The sequence below is a fragment of the Diabrotica virgifera genome, chromosome 5, assembly GCF_917563875.1.
Source record: "Diabrotica virgifera virgifera chromosome 5, PGI_DIABVI_V3a".
NCBI lineage: Eukaryota > Metazoa > Arthropoda > Insecta > Coleoptera > Chrysomelidae > Diabrotica > Diabrotica virgifera.
The window spans coordinates 105912647-105931464 of record NC_065447.1 but is presented as its reverse complement, the minus strand read 5'-3'; the positions used below and the strand labels follow the sequence as shown (position 1 = coordinate 105931464).

The 18818-nt window shown below is 31.8% G+C and overlaps 1 protein-coding gene across 1 annotated transcript; it reads left to right on the top strand.

The window, feature by feature from the left end:
* Positions 1-10524: 10524 nt before the first annotated feature.
* On the top strand, positions 10525-13154 carry LOC126885430 (putative uncharacterized protein DDB_G0277255). The gene is made up of 3 exons (XM_050652000.1): positions 10525-10683; positions 12288-12513; positions 12835-13154. Exons 1-3 carry the CDS (start codon positions 10525-10527, stop codon positions 13152-13154), a joined length of 705 nt encoding a protein of 234 aa, XP_050507957.1.
* The last annotated feature ends 5664 nt before the right edge of the window (positions 13155-18818 follow it).

Sequence of the window (18818 nt, the reverse complement as noted above, 5' to 3'; positions counted from 1 at the left end):
ATAATCTGAAAATGTATTTATAATTTACATTTTTAGGTATATTTTGAAAAAGAAGCCACATCTCGATAAAAGGTGACTTATCAAAAAAAGACTAAAAGAGGCAAAAAAGTTTTAAAAACACTGTGTTTAACTAATGGTATCACAATAATAGTTTAATTGGAACGTACACAAACATTTGGGGGTTTAAAGGAACAAAACTCCCATAAAATTTGTATGTAAATATATTTAAAAAAAAAAGCTGCATCTCGATAATAACGCTTATCGAAAAAATACTAAGACGCAAAATAGTTTTCAAAACGTTGTGTTTAACTAATGGTACCACAATAATGACTTAATTGGAACGTACACAAAAGTTTGGGGGTTTATATGATCAAAACCCCCATAAAATTAATATGGGGTGGACAAATATCACTATAATTTTGTTTTAAGATGATCCTACCATAAGAATGATACATGTCCATTTTCAATAAAAAATCTTTAATAGTTTTCGATATATTAAAAAAAATCGATTTTCATTTTGTAACTTCAAAAGGCGGTAACTTTTTTATGAACACTTTTGTACTAAGTTAAGTTAGGTTCAATCGAACTATTTTTGACTTCAGAATGTGTGATATAATTTATGACCAATCTTTTCGGGACACCCTGTATATTTTTACACAAATCAAAGCTCCAGCCCAAAGCAATTTTTGTAAAAAAAAGTCCTAAATGGTAGATACTAGTTGTATGGTTAATAAAATTTTCGCTTACAGTAACTTACATAAAGTATATTTACTGAAAATGATTATCACCCCACTCTATTTTAGGAGGTTTATTTATGTTTAAAAGTTTGGAAAGCATCATATAGTGAAATATAATCTTTCTATACTCATCTATATATCATGATTAAAAATAGGTACATCTTGAAATAACAAATTGAAAAGTTTATGCCTCAACTGGATTAATATTGAAACAATAAATTGTGTCTATATCCGTGATTGTAAACAGTCTCGTCAATGTTTGCTTTGGTTAAAGCTTTTTTTTTTTCTCTTTAACTTTAGCTAAAGTTTACGAAAGTTTACTAAATCAAAATGAACATTATTTTAAGAGTAACAATTTTTAAAATCCATATTGGTTTAGGCGAAAACCTCAGGTTCGTTGGAAAAAATATTCCCATGAGATTTTTTTTGCATAATCACATTCACGAGACAGAAATAAAAGTCAGAATCGAAAAAGCACGTTCTAATTTTGTAAAAATGAAGAAGGTCCTATGTAGCAGAGATTTAACATTGGCTCTTAAAGTACGCCTAACAAAATGTTACGTCTACAGTGTTCTATACTATGGAGTGGAATCATGGACGTTAAATGTAGAGACAATGAGACGACTTAACGCCTTTGAAATGTGGACCTATAGAAGAATTATGAGGGTTTCCTGGGTAGATGGAGTTACAAACAATGAAGTACTGAGAAGAATAGGTAAAGAAAAGGAAGTTGAACTTACAATTAAAGAAAAGAAGCTACAGTATCTCGGACATGTGATGCGGGGCGAGAAGTATGGTATCCTACGACTCATAATGCAGGGAAAGATAGATGGCAGAAGAAGCATCGGAAGAAGACGAATTTCATGGTTGAAGAACCTGAGAGAGTGGTTTGGATGCAGCTCGAAACAACTATTTAGAGCTACTGCCTCAAAAATTAAAATAGCTATGATGATTGCCAACCTCCGTAGCGGAGATGGCACCTGAAGAAGAAGAAGATTCACGAGACATCCCAAAATAAGGTTCAAGAAGTCGTCCACCTGAAAAGCGGTCCAAATCTTTTTTAACAATTTTTTTATTCGAATTGCAAAAATCAATATTTTTGTCGCGGACAAATTTTTTCGGTTTTTTAGACCATTCTAGACAAAAATTGTCTTTTTTAATTTTTCTCTGAAGTTGATCGTTTTCGATTTATCAGCAATTTAAAATTAAAAAGACGAAAAATGGCGATTTTCAAGGCTTAATAACTCGGTTAACGTTATTATTATGAAAGTCAGAAAGTGACCAAATCAATGTTTAAAGCCCTCCTTACAATAGCCTGAAGAAATTTTTGTCATTATTTTATTACTAAGCTGTTATTTTAAGTAATAATAATAAGCGCCATGCACGTATTAGGCGGCCGTCAATGGTGAGTGCAAGAGAGTTGCCATTCCGGCAGTCAATGGTGCATCACTCGCACTCACATTTACAGCCGCGTCAATACGATCTTACCGCTTATTGTTAATAATTAAAAATAACAGCCCAGTATAGTAATAAATTAATTACACAAATTTTTTCAGGAGCATGTAGGGGAGGGGGGGCTTAAACTTTATTTTGGTCACTTTCTGACTTTCATAATAAAAATTTTTAACCGAGTTATTAAGTCTTAAAAATGGCCATATTCGCTTTTTTGAAATTTTAAATTGCTTATAACTCGAAAACGATCAACTTTAGAAAAAAATTACAAGAGATCTTTTTTGTCCATAATGGTCCAAAAAATCTAAAAAAAAAATTGTTAGGACCGAAAATATTAATTTTTTACAATTTGATTAAAAAAATTGTTAAAAAATATTTTGACCACTTTTCGCGTCGGCGCCTTCTTGAATCTTATTCTGGGTAGAGCTCCATTTTCCCGGCCCCTTTTGATTTCCCGGGAATCGGGAGTCGGTAATTTGGATTTCCCGGGACTTCCCGGGAATCTGGAAATTTAAAAATAAAAAAAAAAGAACGTCTGTGTACTTCGTACGCACGTAAGAAGTTATACTTCTATTATAATATAATCTAACTTCATATTATGATTTCAACGAAATCAATATACCTGTCTACTTTAAACAGTTTTTTGTATTGTATTTATATATTAAACTAATTTTAGAAAGAACAAAAAGAATACCAAAAATTAAAAAGAAAAAAAAAAAGGATATGACTTTGTCAGGATTCGAACAGGGGACCTCTCGATCCCTAGGAGAATGCTCTACCGATCAGCTACCACCGCCTTTATATTCAGTCGATCATTTTTCGGACATAATTACAATCACGGTGACAGATACATTAATTGAAAATAAACATTTTCAATAATACTTATAAGGAGGAAGAAAAATCCACAGACATAAAAATTATAATAAATATAATTACTAAAACACTAATAATATATTCTTTTCACGCACACCTTATTTGCGCTACATAACTTAAAAGATGTAGCGACTAATACCATACTGTCGGTGTGCGCATGCGCCAGTGAATGTAAAAATTCACCCTCGTGCCTAAAGAAGAATAACTTCAAAAAAGAAATTGTTTTTTAATTCTCTATTATTTTTTAGTGCAATTGCTTAGTATAAAAACGTATAAATTTGACGAAATATTAAAATTTTCTATAAAAATTCAAATATTTAAAAGAAATTTATTAAAGGACATTATAAAAATATGAAAATTATAAATTTTTGTTTAATTTAAATTTTAATTGTTTTTGTTATTGAAATATTTTTTAAGAAAACATAAACTTTTCAGTGTTTGATTTAAGGCTGGTTCTTTTTTTTTTGTACAGAAATTTGCTGAAGTTGAAAACGCACGTTCGCCTTCTGTTGATGTAGGTCTGATAGTTTTAAGTGCACTGAATAATTTTTTTAAATGTCTGGTCAGCTAATTTGAATTGTCGACCACAGTGTTAGCTCTTTTTTTAATGACCTTTTATAATTCTTCATAGACATAGTTTTAATTCAAAATAAATATTTTTATGTTAGAATTATTATAGACGCAAAATGAATCAGATTCGTCGCATGAACAATAGTGTCTATGCTAACCGGTAGGTACATTCTGATTTAACGCCCAAATTTGAAGGTTTAATAGTTATTTATGTAGCAAGGGCGTAAAATAGGCGTTTATGGACCGCGACGTGTAAGTAAGAGCCCGAGCCGATAGGCGAGTGCTATTAACACGCAATGGGACTCATCCATTTCCTTACGCTCAAATCGTCAGATTTTTTAAATATACACTGTTTTGCATGTACTTAACTTACCTTATATTAATCTGACCATTTCGAGTTTTTCTAAGAATAATTTTTTCTTCGCCCACCCCTTAACGAACTCCCCTGCAATAAGAGCCAATATATGGTAGAGGTACATTTTCAGGGTACAAGGTTTCTCCCTATATAATAATCTGATGCGCTCGGGTAACTGCAAAAATCCCCGCTTAGGCTCCCCTACCATAATATAATCCCACTTGAGAGTGCAATATTAAACAGCGCCCGTTCACTATTTGTAAGCACTACGTCACTCGAATATAATAAAAACAATAAAAATGCGTATTTATTCTAATATTCACAAAATGTTCTTTAATAATGATAGAAAAATCAACACTGTTGTGTAATTTGCATTGAATATCGCCAACTTGGCATGTTGCGCTGTACAATAGAGAAATTTTAAACTATAAAACCTTTTAAGGCCAAACATATTATATCATGCTGGCGATATTCTGTTGAAAATAAAAAAAACAGTGTTATATTTGTTTGTTTCACTTTACCAGGCAAATAACAACCGATTCCATTAACTAGGTTATTTCAATTTTAGGGTTTAGTAAATAGTTTAGTTAAGTGGTGCAAAATTTAGACACCAATGCTTTTTAAATGCATTAATTCTTTTAGAATCCTGAGAGAACTAGTATTTTTGAAAAATTTTAAACGCAGAATAAAAGATTACATTATTATCGAGGGCCGAAAGTCTCCTTAAATAAACAAAGTAGTTATTTATAAAACAGCTGTGAAGTATGCTTTTAGCGAACGCACGCGATGTTTATACATCGCGTAAGTTCGCAAAAAGTAGGTACTTTACGCACACTTTCATACAATATTTTACCTTCGATATACAAATAAAAAAACTGCAACACTTCGTTACTGCAATTAATTTCTATTCTGCAATTTTTAGAACTTTGATATTTAAAAATTTTAACTTCTTTCAAACCACAAAACTGTCAAAACTTTTGTTGTAATTTATTGCTCACATGTCATCACCATGACAACGGAAAGTTACGGATATTTGATTACAGTATACAGATTTGTATACAGTGATGAGTGCGCTAATAACCGGCAAAATAGCGCAAAAGATGGAAAACATAACACATTGCGAAACAAAAAAAGATGGAACTAGTGGAGGTGGAAGTAATCGTTATAGTGTAGGAAACAGAGGTTGAACCTTGCAAAATGGACACAAGTCCTGTTTTATTTTTTTCTGGCATATCAAGGGGTGCTTATTATAAGACTAACTTTTTCTGAAAAAATTTCGCCCCGGAACCCCCCTTTTCACCCCTTTAAAGGGGGTAATTTGTGGTTTTTGCGGAACGTAGCCCTTCCTGTACCTTTTACAAAAAATTTCTTTTACAGAAATATGAAGAGGACTATATTGTCTACGATTTATTTCAGACAGCATCTCTCTATCATCCACCGTTTAGCAATTGTGGCGTCCCAAATTTGACAAGTTTTTAAAAAAGATGTTTTAAAAAAAATATATTTTTCCCTAACTGTAACGGAAATTAAAAAGAAATTTTGCGGAAATTATTCACAAATAGATGATTGATTTTTTCGTATAGGTTTCACTTAAGGGTAATTGCCCTTTTTTTAATTACAGGGTGTTACATTTTAAAAAACCCCTTTTTATACCATCTGAACCGTTGATGCTAGAGTAAAAAGACTTTCAGCGGTTACCCATGTACTGGTGTTATTTACAAATTTGTATAATGTACCCCCATTTTTTCCCCGAAACCACCCCAAAAAAAAGAAGAATTAATAAATAAAGTGATTTTCTTGGAATCCTTCACACACAAATGCCCTTCATTAATATGCTTCATGTATCATTTTGTGCACGTTATTATTACCCATGCATGGATACTGAAAGCGATTTCCTAGCGCAACCCCTGTAGCCAAAAAAAATAAATAAAATGTCGGGTTGAAATTTTTTTTTTGTTTTTTGCTTTTTGATCCATATGGGCATATGCTTCATCAATAGTGCTTTTCAAAAATATATATGGTTATTACAACATCCCTGCGGAAACCACCCCTATCCTTGAAAATATACTGCAGAAACTACCCCTATACCTTGGCGAGCATGTTTTTACGATTTTCTCATTACCTATGCATTCTTTTTAAACGAAACTTATACAAAGTTAAAGACCACTATTTACTCTAAAAATTAAGTTATATTCATTTTTTTCGTTTAAGCGACCGTTACGGCACAGTGGCGCCGTAAACCTCATATATGCTTTGGCGGGCTCCAGTTTTTGTTTTTTTTTTTCGTCATCTGTTCGTTTTATTGATAAAGTACTTATGTAAAATAAAACAACACAGTGTAAGACCTATGCACATTTTACATTCTTTGCTCCCCAAAGCCACAGTGGTGGCCCAAAATAAATTTTTTCATATTTTCGCCACCTACACGCATTTTATTGCGTTAATGCTACCTTAATAGCACAATATTCACCCCTAAGTGGTCGCTAAGCAGTGGCGGATCCAGGGAGGGGTGATGGGGGCGATCACCCCCACCCCTCTCAAACCAAGTGATATTATATTTGAAGATTATAAAAATATTCATTTATTTTTATAGAAATACTTATATTATATTAATATTATTTTTATAAGAATGACTTTTTATGCTTTAGCGACAGTGGCGGATCCAGCATCATTAAGAGGGGGGTGCCAATTGGTTAAATTTCTATAAAAATAAATGAATATTTTTATAATCTTTGAATATAGCATCACTTGGTTTGAGAGGGGGGAGGTGATCACCCCCATCACCCCTCCCTGGATCCGCCACTGCTTAGCGACCACCTAAGGGTAAATATTGTGCTATTAAGGTAGAATTAATGCAATAAAATGCGTGTAGGTGGCGAAAATATGCAAAAATTTATTTGCAAAATAACTGTGGCTAAAACTGTTGCAAAATAACCACTGTGGCTTTGGGGAGCAAAGAATGTAAAATGTGCATAAGTCATAATTTGTAGGTTACACTGTGTTGTTTTATTTTACATAAGTACTTTGTCAATAAAACGAACAGATGACGAAAAAAAAACAAAAACTGGAGCCCGCCAAAGCATATATGAGGTTTACGGCGCCACTGTGTCGTAACGGTTGCTTATACGAAAAAAATGAATAGGACATAATTTTTAGAGTAAATAGTGGTCTTTAACTTTTATAAGTTTTGTTTAAAAAGAATACATAGGTAATGAGAAAATCGTAAAAACATGCTCCCAAGGGATAGGGGTAGTTTCTGCAGTATATTTTCAAGGATAGGGGTGGTTTCCGCAGAGATGTTGCAATAACCATATATATTTTTGAAAAGCACTATTGATGAAGCATATGCCCATATGGATCAAAAAGCAAAAAACAAAAAAAAATTCAACCCCCCAATTTATTTATTTTTTTTGCTACAGGGGTTGCACTAGGAAATCGCTTTTGGTGTCCATGCATGGGTAATAATAACGTGCACAAAATGATATATGAAGCATATTAATAAAGAGCATTGTGTGTGAAGGATTCCAAGAAAATCAATTTATTTATTAATTCTTCTTTTTTTTTGGGTGGTTCCGGGGAAAAATGGGGGTGAATTATACAAATTTGTAAATAGCACCAGTACATGGGTAATCGCTGAAAGTCTTTTTACTCTAGCATAAACTGTTCAGATGGTATAAAAAGGGGTTTTTTAAAATGTAACACCCTGTAATTAAAAAAAGGGCAATTACCCTTAAGTGAAACCTATACCAAAAATCAGTCAATTATTTGTGAATAATTGCCGCAGGATTTCTTCTTAATTTCCGTTACAGTTAGGGAAAAATATATTTTTTTAAAAACATCTTTTTTAAAAACTTGTCAACTTTAGGGCGCCACCCCCGGTAAACGGTGGATGATAGAGAGATGCTGTTGGAAATAGATCGTAGAAAATATAGTCCTCTTCATATTTCTATAAAAGAAATTTTTTGTAAAAGGTACAGGAAGGGCTACGTTCCGCAAATACCACAAATTACCCCCTTTAAAGGGGTGAAAAGGGAGGTTCCGGGGCGAAATTTTTTCAGAAAAAGTTAGTCTTATAATAAGCACCCCTTGATATACCAGAAAAAAAAATAAAACCGGACTTGTGTCCATTTTGCAAGGTTCAACCTTTGTTTCCTACACTATTATAAATGTATAAATTAACATTACATTACATAGTTTCCAACCTTTAGACGTCTGTGACAGTAGTATTTTATAAAATTCTACTGTCACAGTGACAGTTATCATACTCCTTTGACACGTCTAAAGGTGGGAAACTATCTAATGTAATATTAATGTATACGATTATAACGATTATTTCCATCTCCACTAGTTTTATTTTTTTTTTGTTTAGCAATGTTTGTATTACGTTTTCCATCTTTTGCGCTATTATGCCGGTTATTAGCGCGCTCATCACTGTATTATGAAAGTGTGTCAAAAAACATTGCGAAAAAGTAAATCCCATATAAAGTACATTGATACTTCACGCACACTTTAAATCCTTCACGCACGGCTATCTATAATGACAGTTTTCACAAACTAAAAACTTATACATAATATGAGATAGAGTAGATAAAGTTTATTTTGAATGGGATATTTAAAAATAACAATTACACTTAATTTTCTTTTTTTTTTCACCAAAGGTACTTATTAAAATAAACTTATTAGCATAAACATAGAAGTTTTCAGGGACTTTCGGCCCTCGGTAATAAAGCAATCTTTCATTCTGCGTTTAAATTTTTCAGAAATACTTAGTTTTTTTAGGATTCGAAAAAAAAAAAAATAGATTTGTGGAGCCGAAATTTTGCGCCAACCTCCATAAAAATGTACAAACTAGTTCACAGCCCTACCTTCAATTATCAAATAATTGACTGTCTAAGGGTATTTAAAATTTTGTGTGATTTGGTAACACGGGGGATCTTCTCTAATAGGTTTCTAAGTTTATAATACCTTACTAGAATGTGGCGAAAGCAAGATGTTCGGCATTAATGACATAAACACTTCAGGAGCGATTCATAACTAATATACGGGATAAAGTTTTTTAAAATTCTTATAGATTATATCTGTTTAACTTATTTAAATTTCATTTAAATTCATCAATTTAAAATCACCAAAGAAAAATACTCTATATTATTAGACCACAGTAAAAAAGAAGAATAACGATGTACCTAGGCCAAATATCCTTAAAACGAAATTGTGGCAAGCTATAATAATAGGGGAGGAAATTATGCTAAATTTGCAGTTACTCGAGCGTTATGGGGACCTATTGGGTTGTGAAGAGTAGCTCTTAAAACTAAAGTTAACTAAAGTTTTCCATTTAAGTGGGACTTTCCATTTTTTAATTTAATTTTCCATTTGCAACAATCGCTTTTTCCGATTATAGCGCCATCTATCCTTAATTCGAAAGAATGTCTCGAATAAAAGTTGCATATTTTTACTTAAAGAATCTAAATCTGCAATTAAAATTGAGGGATCCTATTTAACATTTTAAAGTAACCCCCACCCCACCTCCGTGGGGGGTGTGTTTGGTGCCATTCGATAGATTTTTCAAAAATATTGAATACGTGTATTTTGCAGTTTTTCAACCTGACGTTCATTTCGCGAAATATTCGCTTTTTTTTGTGAAACTTGGTTTCCTTCATTTCCTTACGTTCCGCTCAAATCGTTAGATGTTTGAAATATTAACTATTCTGCATGTTCTTAATCTAACAATTTCGAGTTTTTCTAACGATAGATTTTTTTCGGACCCTCCTTAACGAACTCCCCTGTATTAAGAGCCAATATATAGTAGAGGTACATTTACTGGGTACAAGGTTTCTCCCCATGTGATAATCTCACGCGCTCGAGTAACTGCAAAAATCCCCGCTTGGGCTCCCCTTCCATAAGGTTATTTTTGTATAAAATAAAAAAAACAGAATTTTTGGAAACGCATTGAAATCCTTCAATAAAATAAATTATAAGATACAATGCGTAATTTGAATAAAACAAAATTTAATAATATAATAAAAATTATTGGTATCAATACAATATTGCTTATTATATTTTTATTAAATTAACTGGCAATTTGAGTTCTAATAATCAAATAGTTGTACATATAGGGCTTTTCATCGATTGTCATTTGTTTCGAGCTTCTGGCATGTTGTATAATCTGTGTATAATATTAATATACACGGATTATACGACATATGACAAAAGTTCGAAACAAATGACTGTGAATGAAAAGCCCTATTACCCAGACCCGGTGGTGTCTAGTAGTCAAGTGACTAAACAATTTGTGTTATGAATTGTTCAAAATTAAATCGATTTACTGGCAATTTTGACAGGAGCTGTAAATTAACTCAAATATCACAAGGTTGTATAAATAACGTCTATATTTCAGTTACTGATCCTAAAAATGCTGTTAATGATCCTAGCAAACAAATGCTATTTTAGACTGAGTAGACATATTAATGAGAAGCAGAAACTTAAGCCAAAAAACAAAAATAACCATATATAAAACCCTTATACAACCAGTGTTGATATATGGATCAGAGGCACGGACAATATCCAAGGCAGATCAAAACCTTCTGCTTATATTTGAACGAAGGATCCTGCGAGGAATATTCAGTGGCATCTGTGAAAATGGTGTTTGGAGAAGGAAGTTCAACTACAAGGTATACCACAGATATAAACAAAAATTTGGTAAACAAAAACATCTCTCATAAGAATAGGAAGACTAAGATGAGCAGGACATCTAGCAAGATTGCAGCAGAACAACCCTCATAGAAGAATTCTTATGTCACAACCTGTGGGAAGTAGAAATAGGGGTAGGCCAAAACTCAGATGGAAGGATGGTGTGGATGAGGATGGGAGAAAAATAGGCGCAGCAAACTGGCAACGGTTGGAAATGGATAGGATTGACTGGCGTAATAGACTTGGGAAGGTCGAGGTCCTTTCATAGGGCTGTAGCATCATTGATGATGATGATGACTGATCCTAAAAATGGGGTATTAAGGGCTCAGTTACAAGACGCTAGTAACCCGCGCGTGTCAGTAAAACAGATTACTGACTTTTAGTACTCTCCCTCTCCGTATATAAATTTCTTGGTGTTTTATATTCCAGAAGAGCACTCGCTGCGAGTGGTAATGCCACTCGCAGCATATAATAAATAGAAAGCAATCCTATTTCCTATAACGAGTAGCTTCTCCCATCAATACTTCTTACACACAATACTCGAGTGTATGAAGCACTAGCACCGTAGAGACCGGTTACACGCTACTAGTAGCTGGTACCAGTAATTACTTGAGGTGCTACGAAATCTCCAAAAGGGCGTATACACATTAAAAAACGATTTTAGCATATATACGGCACAATTTCTCTGACACATTCGCCTCCAGCACTCGCCCCAGTAACTCGTACGAGTCACTAAAGTTGTGTACTGAGTTTTAGTACTCTCCTTGTGTAAATTCGTGTTTTATATTCCAGTAGAGTACTCGCTGCGAGTGTTCATGTCACTCGAGTAAATATAAAGCATTTCTATTTAACTGGAACGAATAGGTTCCCCCACCAATACATCGCTCATTAAATGCAACAACGTCATATCTCAAAAAATCGAATTTTTGAGTTATGTGGTTTAACAGAAAGTAAATTGTATAAAGTTTACTTTGTTAGATCGATATATCTGTAACTTAACAATTAACTGAGAGATGGCGCCAAACGATTGTAGTATTTCTGCGACGAGGTCTAAATTTTTACCGCAAGAGTGTTTTATTTCAGTTGTGGTTTGTCAGTTGAAGTGGCACGTGCTTACGCTTTTGTTTAAAAACGTGTTATTGTGTTTTATGAGGATATTGCACTAAAGGTAAGATCTTTTATTTGATAATATTTTATTTCAATAACGCATTATTTAGAATTAGTACTTTTTTTGCCAAAAAATGATAAACGTTAAGGTTTTAATAATTAAAAATATGACGCTATTGTTCTGAAAAAAATATTTGTTTGGTGTATTATTCTTTCTTAAGACTTTATTACAAAAAATTTAATATTTTTTTTGCTGGAGGTGTCTGAGTTTTTGTAAACAATATGACTTTATTGTTACAAAATATTATTTAAAAATTTATAAGGAATAATATTTATTTAAGGTTAGGTCAATCTTTAAACACAACTTTTTTCTCCATTTGGGATTGCGACCAATTGATTACATTAAATTTTACTAATTTTTAAATTTAAAACCAAAAATAATTGCATATTATGTTTATTTGTCTAATACTTTTTGTTTGATCTAATTTAAAAATATACTATTTTAGGCTTTCAACGTAATAATGTCCTTTCGCCTAAAAAAGATTCAGCAGCTTTTAAAGCAGCAGCAATCTACCAATGAGGATGCATCGACCGAACAGTTTATGTCTGACTACACAGTTTCTGTTTTTGAATGTGAAAATGGTACCCCAAAGAATATGCTCGACAATGATGAACAACAAAACAAACAAGAATATGAAACAAACGTTTCAGAGATGGACAATGAGTTTTTTTGTAAAAAATCAAGAATCTTCAAGTACACTAGGTAAGTATTTTTTCAGGGGCTGTTCCAGCTTTTGGAAAAATGTGAGGAAGCGCGGCGTTGCGGCTTAGAAATATTGGTGCTACAAGGAAAAATATTTTTATAAAAAAATTAGTTCTGAAAATAGTTTGCCTACGTATTTTATGTTATAATATGGAAAAACAGTATAGGATTTAATGGTGTACTTTATTTGACACCTAGACACTCCCATATAAAATTAAAAAATGCAAAAATATTCAAAAATGGTATGATTTTGGAAGTTAATAGTGTTTGAAGATAATTATTTTTTACAGATGATAAGAATATAGCTGTTTCTGGAGTTTCTAAGTTAACAAGTTCTTCATCATCTTCAAGCAGCTGTTGTAGTAGGTGTTCCAGCAGGTCTTCCAGTAGTAGTAGCTCTTCATCGTCCTCTGAAGATTGTGAAGACATAATTAACGATCAGAACTATGTACCAAAGAGTGATGAAGAATCAGAAGAGTGTGATAAAGAAAACCACGACGACGGTAATAATGAGCCTATCAAACCTTATCAGCAAACGAAGACATTCCTATTCTTGTTACACCCCCAAAGAAAGGCAAGAAACGTCAACGGAATACTGAAAACTGGATGAGAAATCTTACAAAAAAAATGAGAAATTGTGGTGAAGCCTACCAAACTCATTCAAAAAACAAAAAGATGAGACAAAAAAGACAAGTAAGGTATCCGTGAAAAGATTGTAAACTCAAGTGCCCATCTAAATTTACCGAAGAGGAGAGAATACAGATTTTTTTAAAAGCTATTGGTCACTCGGTGAAGTTCAAAAACAGAGAGAGTATATTAACAAACTGTTGGTACCAGTTGTACCCCAATATCGGTATATTCGTGTCGGAGGTACAAGAAAACCCAGAGACAAAAACAACGCATACTATTTTGTAAAAGAAGGTAAGTAGATTAGAGTTTGCAAAGTATTTTTTGCAAATAATTTGGACATAACTGATCGCATAATAAGAACTGTGCAAGAAAAACGGAATAAAGTTTTAGACGTCCTCCTTGAATGGGACAAACGTGGAAGACACGGAAACCAGAAATCGCTAAATCCAGAAATTCGGGAAGATATTAGACAGGACATAACATCAATCCCAAGAATTGAAAGTTATTACTCGCGCCAATACATCCCAAATATTTATTGATGGTAGCCGCTCATTGGCAGATATTCATAGTGACTATATTGAAATCTGTAAACAAAGAAATAGACCTTTTGCAAGTTACGCAATTTTCCATGAAGTTTTTGTCAACGAATTTAATATTTCTTTCTTTACACCCAAGAAAGACCTTTGCGAAACATGCGTATTTTCATTAAAATGTCTAAGCCAAAATATTTTATTAATGTTTCTTGAACAGTATTTTTATTTGTAGTTTTCTTATTTTGTAACTTCTTGTTTTTAACAAGTTGACATATTAAAATTATTTGCCAAAAACTGTGTTCAAATAATGACAAGATCATCATATTTCAATTTGTACCTCTTTTACAAATGCATTTAAGTGACAATAACGTCACAAAATGGAACATTTTTTAATAATTTGATCTTATTAACCATTAAAATTAAAAAACTCTTTTTTTTTTCAATTGATTCTTAGACAAAACAATCACATTGTCTAATGGTTTTAAGCATTTTTTTTTCAATAAATTAAAAATTTTTTTAGCAGCATCCAAAACTTAAAATTGAATTTTCTCGAAAGTTAGTTTTTTGAGATATGACATTGTTGCATTTAATGAGCGACATCTCAAACGCAATACTGAACTCTATTACGCACTAGCACCGTAGAGACCGGATAAACGCTTCTTGGAGCTGGTACCAGTAATTAGTTTAGGTGCCACGAAGTGGCACGAAGTCTACGATAGCGCGTCTATGCAATAGAAAACCATTTTGGCGTGTAAACGCAACTATCCCTGTAAAACACTCGCCTCCAGTACGCGCCCCAGTAACTCGTAGGAGTAGCGTCGTGTAACTGAATGTAATACTAGCGTCGTGTAACTGAGCCTATTTCTCCGAGTTCTTAAAAAGCGCATAGATTTACTTGAAATTTAGACAGGAGTTTTAAAATAAGTCAAGTATCAAAGGTATATTGTTACGATACCTCTTGGGCCCTGGAGGTGGATGCAACACGGAAATGTAAATTCAACACGGAAAAATAACATTTGTAGTCGATAAACAATCAAATTTTGATCAAAAAATGTAAAATGAAGTTTTTTTGTAATCAAATATTTTTAGGGGTTTTCGAAATTGAAACTGTAAAAAAAAATAGGATGTTTAACTCTTTTTCGCGAATAACTAAACAGCCTTATGTGGCGTAAAAAAATATTATTTCTAAAAACAATAAATATTATAAGAAACAAATTCTTTTTTTTGTTATTGTTATAAACCCATAATAAAGTGAGTTATAGTTCGATGAAGCCGGTTGTTTCCTTGTGGAAGGAACATTTATTTGATGATTTTAACGTTAAATAGTAACTAGCAATTTATCGGGGAAAACTTATAAAATTTACTTATATACCTTTAAAATAAGCTTCTACAAAAGTGTTTCGAACAGATACCTAAAACGTTACGATGAAAATTTAAAAAATGTTCCTCATAATTTTTAAAGAAACGATTGGCAATCAAAATTACGTCATTACCAGTAAAACTTATCGCAACCCTTCAAAAATCAAATCTTGCAACTCAAATATTGCAACTCTTCATAAAACTATAATTTCTGAACTACTTACAATAAAAACCTAGTCCAGCTCTAATTTACTTCCTTTAAAGTAGTTAAAAGAGTAGCATTATTCTATAATATAAAAGAGATCTTCAATCCTTGCCTCTCAATCGGATCTTAATGGAGCTCAATCAAATCGTAATGAATCTTAATGGAGACAGATCAGTACCGTTGATTCTGAAAATTTCTTGGTATTTTTAAGACAGTAACCTTAAAAATGGTCCATTCATATCAGTTTGAGAAATTAGTCTCAGCTTGCTGTGCAATAAAATCTGTTTCGAAGGAAATAAAATTAGCACCTTCGAAAATAATATATTTTTTTCTTCGATAATTATGTTCGATTGGATATGGTCATCCTTTTTGAGATTATGTTACAGCTACTGATGTTAGTTTTAATTTACAAAAAAGAACAATAAGGTATACACAAAATATAAGGTATACACAAACATCACAAAACTCATACATAACATTTCCTTCATCAGGTATATTTTTAGAAACTGTTAAGTTAGTAATTAGCTTAATTCTTAAATACCTACATGTATTTCCAGCAAGACCCAATCATGACTACTCCACCAGAAATTCTACCTTTGATGTCCATTTAGTTTGTCCCTCCATTGAGTTTGTAAAGTAATCTATATTATATCAACCGACTTAAATCTGCAACATCTTTCCCCAACTTCCGTAAAATGGCAATAGCCTAATTATCAAAGAATATATTACTCAGTAGAAGAGTTTTCGACTGAATAACTAAGAAATTACAGTACCGATATGACCGTATACCAAAGTAGAATTTTTAGGTAAAGCTGGGTGCCATGCAGCAGCTTAAACTTATTAAACTTATTAGTTCCTAAGGTTGACTATGTAATTTGCAATTTATTTAAATTTTGTAATAGATGGACGTTTTATTGAATTTTTATTTTATAATATTGATGATTTATTTATTTCAACTCGTTTTTTTTTCTCGACCTTTTTTAAGCTTTGACTATTAAATTGTACAATTTTCAGTGACAATAAAGTATGTTTCTAATCAATATATTCTATTATACAGGGTGAATCATGAGGAACTGTACATACTCCTACCTCGTATGCAGGCTTTTATGGGGAATAACAAATAACCATAAAGAAATGTCTGCTGCTGCTCCCATTGTTTAATAATATACAGGGCGAGTTGTTAATTTTTACAGAAATTTGTATTCGTCATAATTTTTGAACAGTAAGATCGATGTGTCTCTTATTTTGGTCAATCGTTACACTATTACCACCCAATCAACTGATTTATTTAAAGTAGAAAACAATCAGGTCCGGCTTTAAAAAATTAGTTCGTTTTGGTCTTAGAAAAAAATTTCACCCTGTATACGGTTTTTGACAACTCTAATAAGAACTTTACAAATTAAACAAATAGGCAACTAAAATGGCATATTTTTATATTTTCCCACACAATTACTTAATTTTTTATAAAAAAATAGAATTTTACTCTGAATTAAAAGTTTGGTTAAAAGAACCATATATCTAAAAAAAATTAACTTTTTACAAAAATTATTTTTTTTGAACAAACATTTAATTTATAAGTTACCGCCCAATCAACTGATTTATTCAAACTAGAAAAAAATCAGGTCCGGCTTTAAAAAATTAGATCGTTTTAGTCTTAGAAAAAAATTTCACCTTTATACGGTTTTTGAAAACTCTAATAAGAATTTTTGAAAATTATACAAATAGGTTATTAAACCTATGAACCATAGATATAAAAAAAAATAACTTTTATACTATCACTGCTCGTGCTATACGTTTTAAATAACACAACCTTTTTAGCCAATTTCCGGAAAATTAAAAGGAACAAGTTGTTTTGAATAGTACTAAAACATCATCCTGCATAATATTGGTTTGTCAAAACGGAGATAAACAAATAAACCTAAATTAAACAAAAATAAAAAGAAATATTTTTCCAGTCGTTTTTTGCATCAATACCTTCACACCATGTATTAATACTATGTATGTGTATAAAAATTATAATTTGATATTTTCGTTGTTTAAGTACATAATTTGACTTTTCGTTCGCCATCGTTATTATTTATTTGTGTTTCTTACACTGTTTGTACTTTTTTGCAAATCATATTTTACGAAATAGTTTGCCGAATCTACTTGCCAATGTAGCCGCCCGAGGTATATGTACTTTATGCACGATGGGGCATCACCACAATTTCTCAGTTGCTGTTCCTCAACATCTTCATGTAACTTATGGAAATAGGTGGATAGGACGCGGAGGGCCTCATGCATGACTACCTAGAGCACCTGATTTAACCCTGTCGACTATTCACTATGGGGTCGAATAAAAGAAATGGTTTATCGAGAAAATATCAATACGTGGCAAGAACTAATTAATTGATAAAATTATTGATTCTTGTAACATTACTAGAAATGATCCCTTAACTCTCAGGAGGTCTATTAGACAGTTGATGTTCCGACAAAGATTGATTTCATGTCGAAAATCTGCTATAAATCTCAAAAAAAATTTGTTTTATTGTTTTATTTGTTTCTTAAGTTCTTTTATGTATCTTTTATCTTTTATCTAATTGTTGTACACACATTCATATATACATATTGTTAAATTTACTTAAACATGCAAATAAATCCGTTTATGTTCAATGTTTTACGTAATATGTATTTTCTTTTTGTTAATTTAAAAGATGAATTTACTGTATTTTGCAATTTGAAATAAAACTCTGAGAACTCAATAAAACGACACTACCTATGAATCACTAAACAAATACTATACAGGGCGATGTTTTAATATTATTCAAAACAACTTCTTCCTTTTGAAATTCTGGAAATTAGCTAAAAGGGTTTTATTATTTACAACGTATAGCACAAGCTGCGAAAATATTAATACATATGTATAAATTAAAGATTTGTCAAAAAAATAGATTTTGTAAAAAAAATATTTTTTTTTAATTCTACGGTTCACTTCACCAAACTTTTAATTCACAGACTTTGATTTTTTATTAAAAATTAAGTAATCGCGTGGGGAAAAATAAATGTGCCATTTTAATTGCCTATTTGTGTAATTTGTAAAATTCTTATTAGAGTTTTCAAAAACCATACACAGGGTGAAATTTTTTCTAAGACAAAAACGACTTTTTAAATCCGGGCCTGATTTTTTTCTACTTTGAATAAGTCAGTTGATTGGGTGGTAACTTTTAAAGTAAATATTTGTTAAAAAAAAATAATTTTTGTAATAAAAGTTAATTTTTTTAATTAAATAGTCAAGTAGATATTTCTTGCCAGCCCATGTGTACCACATATGACCACACTTATTTTTTTGAAAAATCATGCTCCTGTTTTAACAAAAATGTGTTTTAATTGTTCTTAATATTAATATTCATCTATGGTTCACTTTACCAACTTTTAATTTAAATTTGATTTTTTTATAAAAAATTAAGTAATCGTGTAGCTATAAAAATAAATATGCCATTTTAATTTCCTATTGGTCTAATTTGTAAAATTACTATTAGAGCTTTCAAAAACCGTATACAGGGTGAAA

Bases quoted from the DNA above. Each gene is read 5' to 3' on its own strand.
- LOC126885430 (XM_050652000.1), top strand. From the start codon at position 10,525: ATGGATCAGAGGCACGGACAATATCCAAGGCAGATCAAAACCTTCTGC. The intron at 10,684-12,287 runs GTAAACAAAAAC...ATACTATTTTAG, and splicing joins CAGATATAAACAAAAATTTG to GCTTTCAACGTAATAATGTC. The intron at 12,514-12,834 runs GTAAAAAATCAA...TATTTTTTACAG, and splicing joins GATGGACAATGAGTTTTTTT to ATGATAAGAATATAGCTGTT.